The 15,774-nt window shown below is 44.3% G+C and overlaps 1 protein-coding gene and 2 gene segments (V, D, J or C); all 3 read left to right on the forward strand.

Moving 5' to 3' along the window:
• The window catches only part of LOC110071218 (Ig gamma chain C region-like), a 107,057-nt gene that overhangs the window by 22,697 nt on the left and 68,586 nt on the right, over nucleotides 1-15,774 (forward strand).
• LOC110071146 (immunoglobulin heavy constant epsilon-like) overlaps nucleotides 1-15,774 on the forward strand; it is a 75,320-nt gene that overhangs the window by 20,306 nt on the left and 39,240 nt on the right.
• Nucleotides 841-15,774, forward strand: part of LOC110070582 (uncharacterized) — a 30,410-nt gene continuing 15,476 nt past the window's right edge. The window contains exons 1-11 of the mRNA XM_078378811.1: nucleotides 841-898; nucleotides 1,104-1,418; nucleotides 2,126-2,461; nucleotides 3,768-4,094; nucleotides 4,254-4,577; nucleotides 5,949-6,275; nucleotides 6,435-6,758; nucleotides 7,988-8,314; nucleotides 8,611-8,937; nucleotides 10,516-10,830; nucleotides 12,786-12,960. Of these exons, the coding sequence (XP_078234937.1) occupies nucleotides 841-898; nucleotides 1,104-1,418; nucleotides 2,126-2,461; nucleotides 3,768-4,094; nucleotides 4,254-4,577; nucleotides 5,949-6,275; nucleotides 6,435-6,758; nucleotides 7,988-8,314; nucleotides 8,611-8,937; nucleotides 10,516-10,830; nucleotides 12,786-12,960 (3,155 nt within the window). The remainder of the gene's footprint in view (nucleotides 899-1,103; nucleotides 1,419-2,125; nucleotides 2,462-3,767; nucleotides 4,095-4,253; nucleotides 4,578-5,948; nucleotides 6,276-6,434; nucleotides 6,759-7,987; nucleotides 8,315-8,610; nucleotides 8,938-10,515; nucleotides 10,831-12,785; nucleotides 12,961-15,774) is intronic.

Consider the following 15,774-nt stretch of genomic DNA (forward strand, 5'->3'; position numbering starts at 1 on the left):
GCTGGAAGGACAACCTAGGTAGGACATGATCCAAAGTCCTTCAAAACACACAAGGATTACTAGGTGGCAAAAAAAAAAGGATTGCCAAATCTGTGGCATCCTGTCTCCTGAAATTTCCTGTTATTTGAGGCATGCCCTTGTGGTGTCATAAACTGGGTATCTACCTGGTGATGTCATGGGGGAAGACCCTTTAGCGAGAATTGCACAATGTGATGTGTTTGACTGTCAGACCATCTAGAGACAGACTGATGAACTCAATGGCCAGAAAAGTGGGGCGGGGGGAGAGAGATCCGGTTGATATCTGGGCTTTTTGCAGTATGTCAGAAGGAATCCCTACCAGATGAGATTTGCCAAATGCAAGAGGCATCCCATAACCCAAGGTGTCATGGCCAAAGTTTGACAACTAGAGAATGCAGTCAAACCCCTGAGTCTCAGAACTCAAACCTAACGTCTGGTGACCTAACTTCTGGCAACAGAAGAGTGTGATTTCCTCAACAGGTAAATGTTTTTTATGGAGGGAAATATTCATGGGAAACAGAGCAATGAAGCTGATAACTTCTGTGATGTTTGGGAATAAGGCAACAAAGTCGAAAGTGCGCTGCAAAAAAAGAGAGAAATGGAAAGTAATTAGGATTTCACACTGAACCACAATTAACTCTTATGCATATAAAATTACATGTGCTGCTGTCTACCCAGCCATGATGATGATGATGATGATGATGATCCTTATGGTGAATATAGTCATCATCATATCTCCTAGGGAAGCATGGCAGGGAGAAGAGAAAATGTTTCCATAAATAGTCTCTTAGGTCTCTTGTGTTCTAAATTAGTGGGAACGTAATGGCCAAAATCCTGTTGCGTAGCTTCTGCCAGCTTAGCAGTAGCAGATATCTGCTAAGTAAAGAGTCCCTTCTTCGATTACAGGTCATGCACAACTCATGCACAATGAGATGAAATCAAAGCAACAAGGAATCGAAGCAGAGACTCTATCACTGCTGGTGGCATCATTTTCCCTAAGTTCTGCAAGGAGATTTTAGCCAATATATCTTGTCTCTTCTGCTGGTTTTTCCACTACCCCCATCTTTTTTTTTCCTTTGCTACAGATATCAGCCCAGTGTCTCCTACTCTGTTCCCTCTCCTGTCCTGCTGTGACGGCCACGGCACAGAGCCCAAGGAAAGCATAACCTTTGCCTGCCTCCTTAGCATATCTTATCCCACACAGTCAGAGATCCAATGGGAACCTAACGGCCATAAGAAAACATCCTTTCCACCAATCAGCCATGGAACGGAACAATTAAGCACCAGCCAGCTCACAGTCCCCTTTTCTGAATTTGTAAAAACCCGTTACAAATGTATTCTAAAGCTCTCAACTGATCCACAGCGAGGAGAACCTCCTTCCGCAATCATTGACTACAAAGGTAAGCTGATGCACTTCACCCCTTAGTCTTGACTGGGCAAAACGGTCATGTGAAACCTAGATGCAGCCAAGTCCCATTAGCTGAAGATCCATGATAAAGAAAACAGAATGGCATTTGACCTTGGAATCAGACATTAAGGGGAGAAGATACCATTGAAGTTACCACATTTTCCATGTGTAATACACACAAACACATCTTTCTAACCCAAAATTTCTTTTTTCACAAGAAAGTGGAGGGAGAAGGCAAGGATCAAAGTGCTTTGATTCCTGCTTTCACCCTCCACTTTCTTGTGAGGAAAGTGCATTCCCCCTCCACTTTCTTTCCCCCTCCACTTTCTTGCATTTTTTTGCAAGGAAAGTGAAGGGGGAAAGCAGGAATCTTCAAAGCGCTTTGATGATTCCTGCTTTCCCCCTCCACTTTCTTTCCCCCTCCACTTTCCTCGCAAGAAAGTAGAGGTAGAAAGCAAGAATCATCAAACCACTTTGATTCCTGCTTTCCCCCTGCATTTTTGTGAAGAAATAGGAGGGGGAAAGCAGGGATCAAAGCGCCTTGATCCCTTCCCCCTCCTTACGTGCATGTATAAGATGATCCTCAATTTTTAATCTAAATATTTTAGAAAAAAGTATCATCTTATGGTAGGATCTATACCAATTGAAGAGTGGAAGTATTCCAGCTCTCAGCCATTCTTGTCCACTTTTGATCCTCAGCCTGCAACTTGACAGAGGCCAAACCGATCCAAGGTCAGATCATTTCTCCCAACTGCAATGAACACACCACAGAGACCACCTTGGAACTGGTCTGTCTCCTTCATAGTCTCGGTCCTGGAAAAGCCAATGTGCAGTGGTTGAAGAACGGAAAGATGGAACAAAAGCAAGTCCTGGTGATACTGACGGAAAAAGGAGACAAAGAGAATGGACACATTGGCTTTGCTCGCCAGGAGATCAGCAAAGCAAGCTGGGATAAAGGAGACGAGTACACGTGTAAAGTGACGCCCCAGCGAAGCAACCAGAATGTAACCATGTACACCACCAGCAAGTGCACAGGTAAGAGCTGGGCACAAAAAAAGATAAAAAGCAAAGTGTGCTGCTTATATACCACCCCAAGCACTCTCTGGGCGGTTTACAAGTTAGTTATGCAGGCTACACCTTGCCCTGCCCCAGCAAGCTGGGTACTCATTTTATTGACCTCGGAAGGATCGAAGGCTGAGTCAACCTTGAGCCGGCTACCTGGGATTTGAACCCCAGGTCGTGAGCACAGTTTTGGCTGCAGTACAGCAGTTTAGCCACTGTGCCACAAAGCTCAGTGGTTTCGAGCAAAGCTTTCAACAAAAGATTCTGATTGGCAAGCTAACTGGGAGTGGGGATAGCACAATTATCAGGTGGATACACTGTTGATTACAGAACCATGCCAAACAGTGCTTATCAATGGCTCCTTCTCCAACTGGGAGGAGGTAATAAGTGGGTTACCCCAAGGCTCAGCGTTCTTCCATATTTGTATTATTGACTCAGATGAGGGGGTGCACAGAATGCTTCTCAGATTTGCAGGTGACACAAAATGGGGTGGATTAGCAAGCCCCTCGGAAGACAGGAACAAAATTCAAAAAAGATCTTGAGAGGCCCACGGGCTGAGCTGAAAACAACGAAAGCGAATTTAATGGGGAGAACTGCAAAGTTCTACAACTGGGGGGGAGGGGTAGGAAAATCAAATGCACAGTTGCAAGGTAGAAAATATTTGACTCAGTGTGAGCAGGATTTTGAAATTGTTGTAGATCACAAGCCGAATATGAGCCAACGGTGTGATGTGGCTGCAGAACAGGCAAATGCTATTGTAGGTTGTATTAACAGAAGGATAGTCTGCCTAACATGAGAGGGACTAGTTCCCCTCTATTTGGCACTGGTTAGGCCTCATCTAGAGCAGTGTGTCCAATTCTGGGCTATGGGTTAAGAAGGATGCCAACAAAGTGGAAGAAGTTCAGAGGAGGGTAACAAGGATGGCCAGCAACCTGGAAACCAAGCCCTGGGAGGAAAGATGGAAAGAACTGGGCATCTTTAGCCTTGAAAAAAGAAGACTGAGGGGAGATAGGGTTGCACTTTCTAAACACATGAAAGATTGTCATGCAGAGGAGGATCAGGATCTGTACTCGATCATCCCAGAGTGCAGGACATGTAATTCTGGGTTCCAGTTACAGGAAGCCGGATTTAGACTGAATTTCAGGGGAATCTTCCTAACTCTTAAAGCAGCACAGCTATAGAACCAACATAGCATTCAAGTATAGCCAAAACATTTATTTCTAAATTTGAAGGAATACGGTAGAGTTTCAATGTTGATCTCTCTCTACCTCCTCCCCAGCCTGCTATGGTTTAAGGCAACAACCTACCGTCTCCGTCACCAAGCCGGCTTACAGAGACCTTCTCGAGAAGACAGCCAAAGTCACCTGCACGGCCATTGGTTTGAACCTCAAAAACACAAAGATCACATGGCAGGTGGATGGCCAGCCCAGCGCTGATGTCCCGGACAACATGGCCCAACCCAATGCCATTGAAGGTCCCAACGTGACCAGTTCTCACCCAGTCTCTTTGGCACAGTGGAAGAAAGGCACCACCTTCACCTGCAAAGTAGCCGGTGGTTGCTATGAAGACGTCATCCAAGCAGTGGAAGTCAAGAAGGAAACCGAGGGTGAGTAGAGAGGTCCGGCACCATAGATGCTTGGAGGTGGCCGAGCTCTCCAAGTGATTTCTCCTTCCCTCTTGTCTCCACTTTTTGCGTTTGTTCCTTATTCTTTTTCTAAATAAGACGTTTTCACCTGCAGTCTCGCTTCTTCTTCTTTTGATTCAGCCCCTGAGAAGCCTTCCATCACCCTTGCTCGAGCCTCCCTCGGCGTCTCCCTTGAAAACAGCACCGCCCTGATCCTTGTCTGTGATGTGATCGGTTTCTTCCCAAGAGAAATTAGCATCTCGTGGAGGAAGGATGGTGTACCCCTAAACGAGACACTGTATGAGAATGGGGTTGTGACCGCGGCCACCAGGAATTTATTCAAGACTTACAGCATCCTGAAATTGGGCAGAGAGGAAGCAGGAGGGAAGGGTGGCCGTTACAGCTGTGTGGTCTACCATTCCTCCTCTGACACTGAAATCATTGCCAGTGAAAATGTTTCCTTTCGTAAGTGGACCTCCTAAGAGGGGAACAAGTGTAGAGAGGGTACAGGATTAGGCCATGTTTTTAGGAGAGGTGCACCTTCCAATGGTGAAAGACATCTGTCTGTCCATAGCAACCCTTTTTCCTCCCCATATAAGTTGCTTTTGGTATGTTTTGTTTTGTGATTGATCACCGGGAAGTAAACATGGATTTAAGCTGAACATCTGATCCCCCTCCCATTCTGGGAGTGACAGGCGTTCACTCTATGATGCAGGCATCCCTCTTCACATCTAGCATGATCCTTAGGCCTCGCGAAACATCTCCTCAAATCTAGGCCCCAAATCTGTCCTTTGCTTCTGCCGGCCCATACAAATGGAAGGTGTTTTGAGCCATCTTCAAGAGGGCCCATTAGCTGAAGATTCATGATAAAGAAAATAGAATGACATTTGACCTTGGAATCAAACATTAGGGGGAGAAGTTACCTTTGAAGTTACCGCATTTTCTATGTACAGTATAACATCCCCCACTTTTCTAACCTAAACTTTCTTTCTTCACAAGAATGTGGAGGGAGAAGGCAAGGATCAAAGAATGCACTTTCTACCTCACAAGAAAGTGCATTCCCCCTCCACTTTCTTTCCCCCGCCACTTTCTTGCATTTTTTGCAAGGAAAGTAGAGGGGGAATGCAGGAATCCTCAAAGCGCTTTGATTATTCCTGCTTTCCCCCTCCACTTTCCTCGCAAGATAGGGGGAATCATCAAACCGCTTTGATTCCTGCTTTCCCCCTGCATATTTGCTAAGAAATTGGAGGGGGAAAGCAGGGATCAAAGCGCTTTGATCCCTTCTCCCTCCTTACTTCCATGTATAAGGCGACCCTCAATTTTTAATCTAAATATTTTAGAAAAAAGTATCATCTTATGGTAGGATCTACACCCACTGATAAGTGGAAGTATTCCAGCTCTCAGCCATTCTTGTCCACTCTTGATCCTCTGCCTGCAATCCGACAAAATGGAAGAAGTTCAGAGGAGGGTAAGAAAGATGGTCAGCGAACTGGAAACCAAGCCCTGGGAGGAAAGATGGAAAGAACTGGGCATCTTTAGCCTTGAAAAAAGAAGACTGAGGGGAGATAGGGTTGCACTTTCTAAACACATGAAAGATTGTCATGCAGAGGAGGATCAGGATCTGTACTCGATCATCCCAGAGTGCAGGACATGTAATTCTGGGTTCCAGTTACAGGAAGCCGGATTTAGACTGAATTTCAGGGGAATCTTCCTAACTCTTAAAGCAGCACAGCTATAGAACCAACATAGCATTCAAGTATAGCCAAAACATTTATTTCTAAATTTGAAGGAATACGGTAGAGTTTCAATGTTGGTATCTCTCGACCTCCTCCCCAGCCTGCTACGGTTTAAGGCAACAACCGACCGTCTCCGTCACCAAGCCGGCTTACAGAGACCTTCTCGAGAAGACAGCCAAAGTCACCTGCACGGCCATTGGGTTGAACCTCAAAAACACAAAGATCACATGGCAGGTGGATGGCCAGCCCAGCGCTGATGTCCCGGACAACATGGCCCAACCCAATACCATGGAAGGTCCCAACGTGACCAGTTCTCACCCAGTCTCTTTGGCACAGTGGAAGAAAGGCACCACCTTCACCTGCAAAGTAGCCGGTGGTTGCTATGAAGACGTCATCCAAGCAGTGGAAGTCAAGAAGGAAACCGAGGGTGAGTAGAGAGGTCCGGCACCATAGATGCTTGGAGGTGGCCGAGCTCTCCAAGTGATTTCTCCTTCCCTCTTGTCTCCACTTTTTGCGTTTGTTCCTTATTCTTTTTCTAAATAAGACATTTTCACCTGCAGTCTCGCTTCTTCTTCTTTTGATTTAGCCCCTGAGAAGCCTTCTATCACCCTTGCTCGAGCCTCCCTCGGCGTCTCCCTTGAAAACAGCACCGCCCTGATCCTTGTCTGTGATGTGATCGGTTTCTTCCCAAGAGAAATTAGCATCTCGTGGAGGAAGGATGGTGTACCCCTAAATGAGACACTGTATGAGAATGGGGTTGTGACCGTGGCCACCAGGAATTTATTCAAGACTTACAGCATCCTGAAATTGGGCAGAGAGGAAGCAGGAGGGAAGGGTGGCCATTACAGCTGTGTGGTCTACCATTCCTCCTCTGATACAGAAATCATTGCCAGTGAAAATGTTTCCTTTGGTAAGTGGACCTCCTAAGAGGGGCACAACTATAGAGAGTGTACAGGATTCGGCCATGTTTTTAGGAGAGTTGCACCTTCCAACGGTGAAAGACATCTGTCTGTCCATAGCACCCAATTTTCTTCCCCATATAGGTGCTTTGGTGTGATTTGTTTTGTGTTTGGTCACTGGGGAGTAAATATGGGCCCAATTTGCAAGTCTTATCTCTGAGGCATGTTATATCTGAGGAGCTCCCATTATCAGAGGGAAATAGGTTAACTCTAGGGCACTGGTACCCAACCTTGGGCCTCCAGATGTTCTTGGACTACAGCTCCCACAAGCCCTCACCACTACCTCTGCTGGCCAGGATTTCTGGGAGTTGAAGTCCAAGAACCCTTGCAGGCCCATGGTTGGGGGCCACTGCTCTAGGGAATGGACATCCTTCTTCATGTCTAGCTTGATCCTTGGGCCCAGTGAAACATCTGCTCAGCTTTAGCTACCTATCTCCCTCTGCAGACTGGTGCCTACTGAAGGCATTTTTGAGCCACTTCGAAGAAGGCCTCAGAGTAAATAAGTGTTCATATATCCGTTGCTCAAGATGCTCTGGTAGAACAATGCCTGTTTAAGTCAACCAGCAGAATAATAAACCACAAAGGGGGTGTTCATACCACCTTGCCTCCCCTCTGACCTTTTCAGTGGAGACAATTCACTCCTTCGACAGAAGTTTGTTAATCTCCCAGAATAGTGCATTGCATTAATGTGAGCAGTGTATTAACTTAATCATGTAGTAAAATACTGAATAAAGCACACCCATGGCTGGGCTTTGCTGAGCCTCCCTTATGAAAACACATGGAAAGAACAAATGTGCTCGGTTTTGTCTTCTGCTCATCTGCTGGAGAGCTAAGACAGCATTTTCTGTTGGTCAAAGGAAATGTCAATAAAACCTAGAAGTGCTGAGGGGCGGTCTCAGAATATTTGGAGGTGGGGTGAATATTTGTGTTCTATTTATTATTATCAAAGATATTTCTTCCATTTCTCAAGTGAATACATCTTGCAATTTGTGGATGGGGGGAAAGTCTAATGGAGAGTAACAGTCTTCACTTTGAAATAAAGTGTTTACAGCTGTTTTGCCAAAAGCTTGAAATCATTTGTCAGCTCCATTGTTGGGCAAAAATAATAATAAATGGAAGAATGGGCCTCTACATTCAGGGGGTTTAGATTTGCAACCTAAGGTCAACCCTTTCATTTCAGATTTTCTGGCACCGTCTCCCCCACAAGTGATGGTCTTCCTCAACTCAGAGAACAAAGAACACCAGACGCTTATCTGCTTTGCTACCAACTTCTATCCAAAAGAGATAGACATTCGGTGGAACATCAAAGGTCGTGACCTCAGCTGCATTTCAGATTCTTCCACGGCGGTGTCTCTCGTGGATGGAAAGTTCCAGAAGAACTGCAGTGTGGTCCTTAGTGGAGAAGAATGGAGCAAGCTGGAAATGTATACATGCACCGTAAACCATAGTTCAACCAATGTCTTGATTAAGAAGAAGTTGCATTTTTCCAGGGCATCGTATTGTGCAGGTAAATGGCATGCTGAAGCTGTAAACAGAAAGTCCAATTTAATTGAAAACAGAGCACCTCTGGGCCTTTGCAGAGTTGCCACAATGATCATTATCCACAAATCCCTCTAGCATGTTGATCAGCCTAGAGGAGCTAACTTCCATGCTGCCATTTCTTAAACTTATATTGTGCAAGTCTCGTGACAGATTGTCCCTCAGCCTACAGTGGGTTGGAGTTGGGAATAAGTAGATATCTCCAGATGTGATCAGCACTTCTTGAAACCAGTTCACTATTCTAATTCTGTTTTGTTTTCAAAGGAATGGTCCCGACTCTTAACAATACAAGAGATATCGATATGCAGTTACCGTCCTTCGAAGAGCTCTTCGTGAACAAAAGCGCCACTCTAACTTGCATGATGCCCCTCATGAATATAACCCCCAGTTCGACATTCAGTTGGACAATGGATGGACAGCCCGCTGACAGGAATGCTGTAACCACCAGCATGTTGAATGAAACCAACAGCACAGCTTGGATCTACAGTCAACTGCAGGTGAACCTGACTGAATGGAGAACCACCATGGAATTCAACTGCAGCATCCCTAACAGCCCAGGAGAGACCAAGCAGCGAATTTACAGAAGGAACGGTAAAGATTTAAAGGAAGGGGAAGTCTCGTCATAGCACTGCCAGCACACACTTTTCTCCATCAGTTCAAAAGCTTACACCAGCTGAAACTATAGAAGCCATTGTAGGGAATGCAAAAATTGCAGAGGGACAGGGGGGACTTCTAGACTGATCCCCAGTTGCTTTTACATCCTGTGGTCAAAGGAAAAAAATGCACATCAGCCCATCCCAATCCCGTAGCATTTCCGACATATTTTCCCAGTGTGGCCATACCCTAAGTTAGCAAAGCTTCAAAGTAATCGGCAGTGGGGTTGAACAGCTGGCCGTTCATACTCATGATGCTCCTTCGGCTAGTCGCCTAATGCCGGTTTAGAAGCTAAGCAAGCTGTAACTTTTTGTCACATAAATGTGAAGTTAAGTGCGCACAAGAGTATGAAAGTCTGACGTGAGTTTCTTCTGCCCATCGATCACAATGACCAATCCTAGGCTGTAGTCACACTGGCAATTGGAATCAGTTTTGGTTCAAACTTTTTAAAAATCAGGTTCAAATCACGTGATATTTACACCAGTGTCCACCTTCCCATGCACTGAAGGGAAATCAACTTCGTTCAGGTGATTTTAAAAGGTTTTGGCATCTACCTTGCTGGAATCGATTCATTTCCACAAAATCACATTGAATTGAATCAATTTTAGAAGTTAAGTATTTTAAAAAGCTGGTCAGTGGGGGGAAACTTGCTTTCAGCCCATATAATTCAATTTCACCCTTGCGTTCTGTGAACAATAAAATATAAATCAATTCAAATGACATTTAACTGTGGTTCTTATTGCCAGTGTGATCGCAGCCTTTGGCTCTATTGCCACAATTAATTTATTTGATTCTCATTATTTCCACGCAAAGTTGTCAGATCTATAATGCTACATAATTCTGACACACACACCCAAGCAACGTACCCTCTAATTTTCAGCCCCGCTGGGTGGGGCTCCTCATGCACGTGAGTCCACCTCCCGTACACAGGGTTCCATCGCAACCAGAACTGAATGGATTGAAAACAATTGCTGCATGGAGGAGGGAAAAGGCTGCATGGAGAGAGGTGGAGTCCATGGTTTAGAGCAGCGGTCCCCAACCTTTTGGAGACCACGGACCGGGTGGAGGGCTGGGGGCTCCATGTGCGGGGAGGTGGATCACGCATGCGGGTGGGTGTGTTGCACTCACAGAGGGGCATGTCATGGTCACGGAGAGGTGTCATGCTCACAGGTGGATGTGTTGCACTCGTGGACTGGCACTAGGCCACGGACCAAGGGTTGGGGACACCTGGTTTGGAGGGAACCTCGCCCCTGAGACACACACACAGTCCAACACAACACCATCCACTCATGTAGTACATTCCAAGCATTCCAAGAAAAGACAGCATCATTCTCAAAGTAGTATAATATTATGGTATTGATGTGGCCATAGACTCCAACACAAGATTCTTATAATAACCCATGACAGAAGGAGCTACTGGGATGAAACATTTTCAACCTAATAAGAAAGAAGTCCAGTTGCCATGACTCGACTTCCAGATAACCCATAATCCTTTGTCTGCCTTTTCTAACACAGGTATTATGCGGCCCCCAAAGGTCTCGCTCCAGCATTACTCCTCTAATGAAGACTTAAATGTCACCCTCCTGTGCATGGCCAAGGACTTCTACCCAGGAGAGATCTTCCTCAAGTGGGAGGAGGAGAACCAAGAGCTGTCCTTGAAAGGTTATGATGTCAAAGACCTGAAATGCAATCATGAACAACAAAGGTGCTCCTTAATGAGTATCCTCGAAGTTCCCACAAGCCACTGGATGACGGGAATGTCCTACACCTGCCTGGTAGCCCACATCTCCTCCGAAAACATCATAACTAGAAGAGTCAATTCTCTTTCCGGTAAAACTCACCTTGACTAATATATCCACCTCACTGCAAGGATAAGCCCATCCTTTTCTTTTCTTGATTTGGCCTCTCCGTTGCTCTAAAATTTTCATTGATTTCTCTTCTACCTTAATCCTTCTACTGTACACTACCATTTTATATTAAAGTATTAAGCAATGAGACATTTCTCTCTTTCTTTTTTGGATGACTCCTGTGTCACCGACCAAATAACCGAATTAGTAAGCTTTTGGTCAAAATGTTCTGCAATTCAACTGGATGTGATTCCAAAAAAGGAGGGTGCTGGCTTTGTTGAGATCAGCATGTCCCAAAATAAATTTTGCCCAAATGGTGATTTTTAATTCTGGTTTATTATTACATTTCAATGTTTTGATTGTTCGTTTTATTCTTTCATACACCACTTTAATGATCTGTATGCTCACGAGGTAGCTTTTATACTGGATGTATTTTGGTTGTTCCCTGACCAGGAAATAAAGGGATGAGATAACTTACAATGGGGTAAAACTGGGACACAGCTTTATTTCACCTTATTAAACTTGAGAAACCATCCCGCAGTGGGGTCCCCTTATAGTGCAAACTGTAGCCTATGAGGTCAGGGCATGTTCACCCCTCTCTCCCAGCCCCAAGGGGGTTCTGTAGGGGACATCCATACCTCCAGGGATGCTGGCAAGTCTTTGGGTCCGCATCTCAAGTCCAAGTCTGAGTCCCAATTGAAAACAAGCTTTCTCTCCCCCCCCCCCAACCAGGAATGGGTGGCTTTCAAGTTGAGAGTTGAGTCCAAGTCATTGAAAAAATACCCAAGTCAAGTCTGAGTCAAGTTGCCGTTGCAGGTTAAGTTGACTTGAGAGCAAGTCCAGCAACTTGAATCCCCATCTGTTCATATCCCTACCTGCTCATCCGAGGAGGCCTTCCACCAGCCATCTCTGACCCAAATCCCAAGTCAATTGTGATACTGGTTGACCTCAAAGGTGATCCCCTCCACAGACAAGATCCAAAGCACCCTCTGGGAGCTCACCATCTCCCTATGGAACCCAACTCTATTTATCCCATATCCACACCACCTGCCCGGTCACGGAATGTCCCCTGATCAGCCCATAAGCTCCATGAGCAATCATAATGGAACATAGTTCTAATTCAATCTATGTGCATTTGGTCATTAGACAATATAAAGAGGCTATAAATAAATTCATATTAACTAGACATGTATTTCTCTTAGTATCTTTATACTGTGTTTCTGTAAGTCCATAAGTCAGTATTGACTTGAAGACACATGATCATTATTTTTAGTAATGGAGTACTAATAACAACCTCAGTGGCCAACATAAAAGAATATATCTTGCTTTCCCCAAAGTGGATGAAGAGAGGACCATATACACTAAGGGAAGGAGATTCTGTGGTTTAGGAGTCACGCTGAGAAGAGTCTCGGAACACATGCCGCTTAAGCAAGCCTTCACAAAGACGTCCTCAAAGGGACCTGTCCTGGGGACTTTAATAAGACTCTAATAACCACAGAGAAATAGATAAGTGCCCTGAGGGTCTCTCTACTTCTAATGTTCCAGAGAGGCAGCCATGTTGAGTCTCTTTCAGCAAGTTAATAGGATTAATAAGGCTGGGGTGAGGAGAGAAGAGAGGAGAGGAGCAAAGGATGAAAGTGTTGCAACATTTTAAAGACTAAATGTTTTGCTTCAGTGTCAGCATTCGTGGATCAGAAGCTGAGGTTGCCTGAGGAAGTGGATTTTGGTCCACGAAAGCCCACATCGAAGCAAATCTGTTAGCCTTCTAAGGTGCCACAACAATTTTTCCTTGGGCTGTTGTTCTTCCTTTTTTTCCCCCTCTTCAGAATTTGTTCTCTTCTTGCATTGGCACTGCGTGCTCTTTTTAGCTTTTGAGGGGGTGCTTCCCATCCCTTTCGTCTCCATAGATTAACCTGATCGTTTGCTGTCATTTGGCAGATCCCTGGGACTGCACCCTCATGGGCGTAGCCTTGCGCGACCTTCACAATGAAAACCCAGATGAGGGCAGTGAACTGGAGGAAGCCAACACCGTCTGGAACAAAGTCTCCACGTTTATGGTCCTCTTTGTTGCCGCACTCTCATATGCTGGCCTTGTCACTTTCATCAAGGTAATGTGAGGAGGGAACCAAGCTCTGCTTGCGCTTCCCTCTTGCGTGTTACACCGTGGCTTTTAGCAACAGACCTCAACAAACTTCAGTGAGGGGGAAAGGCTCTGAGCAGAGAGGCGGGGCTCTCTTGGAATCCCAAGGCAAGAGGGAGCTATTGGTTAGTGCTAGATAGATTGACAGTCCCTCCAAACCACAAATGTCCCTCCCAGCCAAACCTACAAAAAGCAGCATGCAAGATTGCAAAAACTCTAACAAGAGTGTGAGGGAATGTCCTCCTTATCATAAAAGTCATTGTAACCACCTTCAATATTGCATCCGTGTATAGAAGAAGACAAATTGTTTGCCGTCAGGTTGATGCTGCACTTACTAAAACTTCTATAATTTCTTTTTTTCTTGCTTGTTTTAACTGATGCTAATTAAATGGGGAGATATGATAGACTCTGAAGAAGGAAGTAAAATGGCCAAAGTGCAGACAGCTAGATTCAGGCATTATGAACTAGGAATCTTTTAAGCACATTTTGGCAGGGGAGGTAGGAGGAAACAAGCCTCTGTGATCCAAACCAATTTTGTTTCAGCTCCGTATCCAAATTGATTGCAAATTTTCTTCCTTTTGCTCAGGAATGAAATCTGGATCCATTTGAATCTGGATCTCATACCAACTGGCCTGAATTACGCTGGTTGTGTTAATGATTCAAGCTTTGGCCAAACTCAGTCCACAGCCCTAGTATCTGTTTGTTCACCCACTGTCCATCTGTTGCAACTGTGTAGTCATTTTCACAAAACCTGTAGGTCATCTAGCTTGGTTTTTCTCCAATAATAGTGAATCTGATGTCCTAGAGATGTTCTATCGAGCTCAATCCAGTTCCCTCCGTTAAATATGGTTGAGTGGTTTCATCTCTTCCTTCCTTCCTCCCCCACCCATTCTGTTTCCACAGGTAAAATAACCGTCATTTGTTCCCCGCAATGAAGTATACGTAGAATGGAGACCCACATTTTCTTTCCATTTCAAATTTATCTACAATTTCTCCCCTGTAATATCTGTCTGTTAGCATTTTCCATAACTCAGAAGGAAAGACACAACAAAGGATTAATGACAACAAGCATTAACGTTCATGCGCCACCATTTGCACTGGCAAATCTCTGAAGAAAATCACCTCAGTTTCTACACCCTGAACCTCATCCCGAAGGCCACAAATATTAAATTGCTTACCCACAAATAGAAGGTTGCGAAGACAAAGGAACTGAATAAAAGAGCATATTTCAACAAAATAAGAAGACACTATGGAAAATTGCACCAGTTCATGTGTAGATAGAAAAGCAAATGACTCCTCTGTACAACTGTCAAGCTGAGGAAAACTTGAATATGAACAGGAATTCCCAAATGACTGAAAATCTGTCAAAGATCCAAAGTAATCTCCTTGCTATATCATTGTATTAAATTCCAGAAGACCCAAAGCTTTGCAGTAAAATGTTGCTTCATGTAACTTCATGACCTCACAAGTAATGCTGTACCTAGTTACTAATGAAAGTTACAATGAAAGGAATGTACTGTAGCATAGTTACAAATATTTTTAGGTGTACCAAATAATAGTTGGTAGTAAGCTGAAGCCCTCAAACCAACTGGAGTCACAAGTGTCTCCACAGTAACACAACCGCTACTTCTAAGAATTTTTTTCCATGTTTGTATGTTGCTACAAGAGTAGGACTACTGTCATTTAATTAGCGAGAGAACAATTATTCTGTTTTAGGCATGTTGATAAAAGTATTTGACTGTTGAGGGGATATTTGAGTGGATATTCTATGTTGTATCGTAGTCCATGATCTAAGCAGGTCTTCGGATGCACTCCTTCTCCAACCACAAGCGGCTGATCCTGTGTTGTACTGTTTTACTTTCCAAGGTGGCATTATTTTCATTTTCAACAATGTTAAAGCATTAATGTTTATTATGGGTGTGACAAGGCCCCCTTAGCTGCTTTTGGGGCAAGGACGGAGGTGGTTTATTGGCAGGAGGTGCCTCACGCCGGATCACAAGCCGCCCTCAGAATTAAACACTTGAGTTTTCCAACACTTTCCAAGACAGCGAAAGAAAAGAATTTGCTCTGCTGTCAGTCAGCTGCATAGTAGCAAATAGCTGGCTGGTATTTTCAGTGCTAATCAAAGGTATAACACAACTGCAGCTAATCATTTCTCCTTAGCAGCAAAAGGCAGCGTGTTAGAGCAGAAATTCAAGTTAGAGAATGTGGTGACTCTTCAACAGCTAAGGTTCTGAGGGATCGTTTGTCAAAACGTTGCGTATCATCAGCCTTAAGATCGATAATATTTTATATTTTATGAAGCTGCCCAGCTCTGGGTAGAGTTCGCCTCATAATAATTTTACTTTACCTTATTGAGGTCAGACCATTGTCTTCTCCTACCTTTTTTTCTGTCATGTGTTGAAATAAGTTGAAGAAAAATAATGTATTTTATTGCATTGCACTGATCGTACTGGACCAATCTGCACTGACTGACACAGCGAACGTTCTCAGATCCATTGTTTGGTTATCCAGCATTATTTTTTCTGTGTTGATTTTCCTCATGATTCTAATGTCTTTGCTTCTCACTTCATTACCTTCCGATATGTAACTTGTGACTCTTGATTAGAAATATTCTTGTAAACCTTTGCTGCTACATAAAGGTTTTTTCCCTCCATATATCTATTGTTGTGTGTCTCTTTTGCTTTCAGAGCTCTGGAAAGTTAGAGCAAATGTCGGTTCTTCACCCAGATGGAACTTCAAGATAGACTCTTACCTTCAAAACCACACGGATGAACATCCTTCCAT

The sequence above is a fragment of the Pogona vitticeps genome, chromosome 6 (assembly GCF_051106095.1).
Source record: "Pogona vitticeps strain Pit_001003342236 chromosome 6, PviZW2.1, whole genome shotgun sequence".
In the NCBI taxonomy this organism is placed as follows: Eukaryota; Metazoa; Chordata; class Lepidosauria; order Squamata; family Agamidae; genus Pogona; species Pogona vitticeps.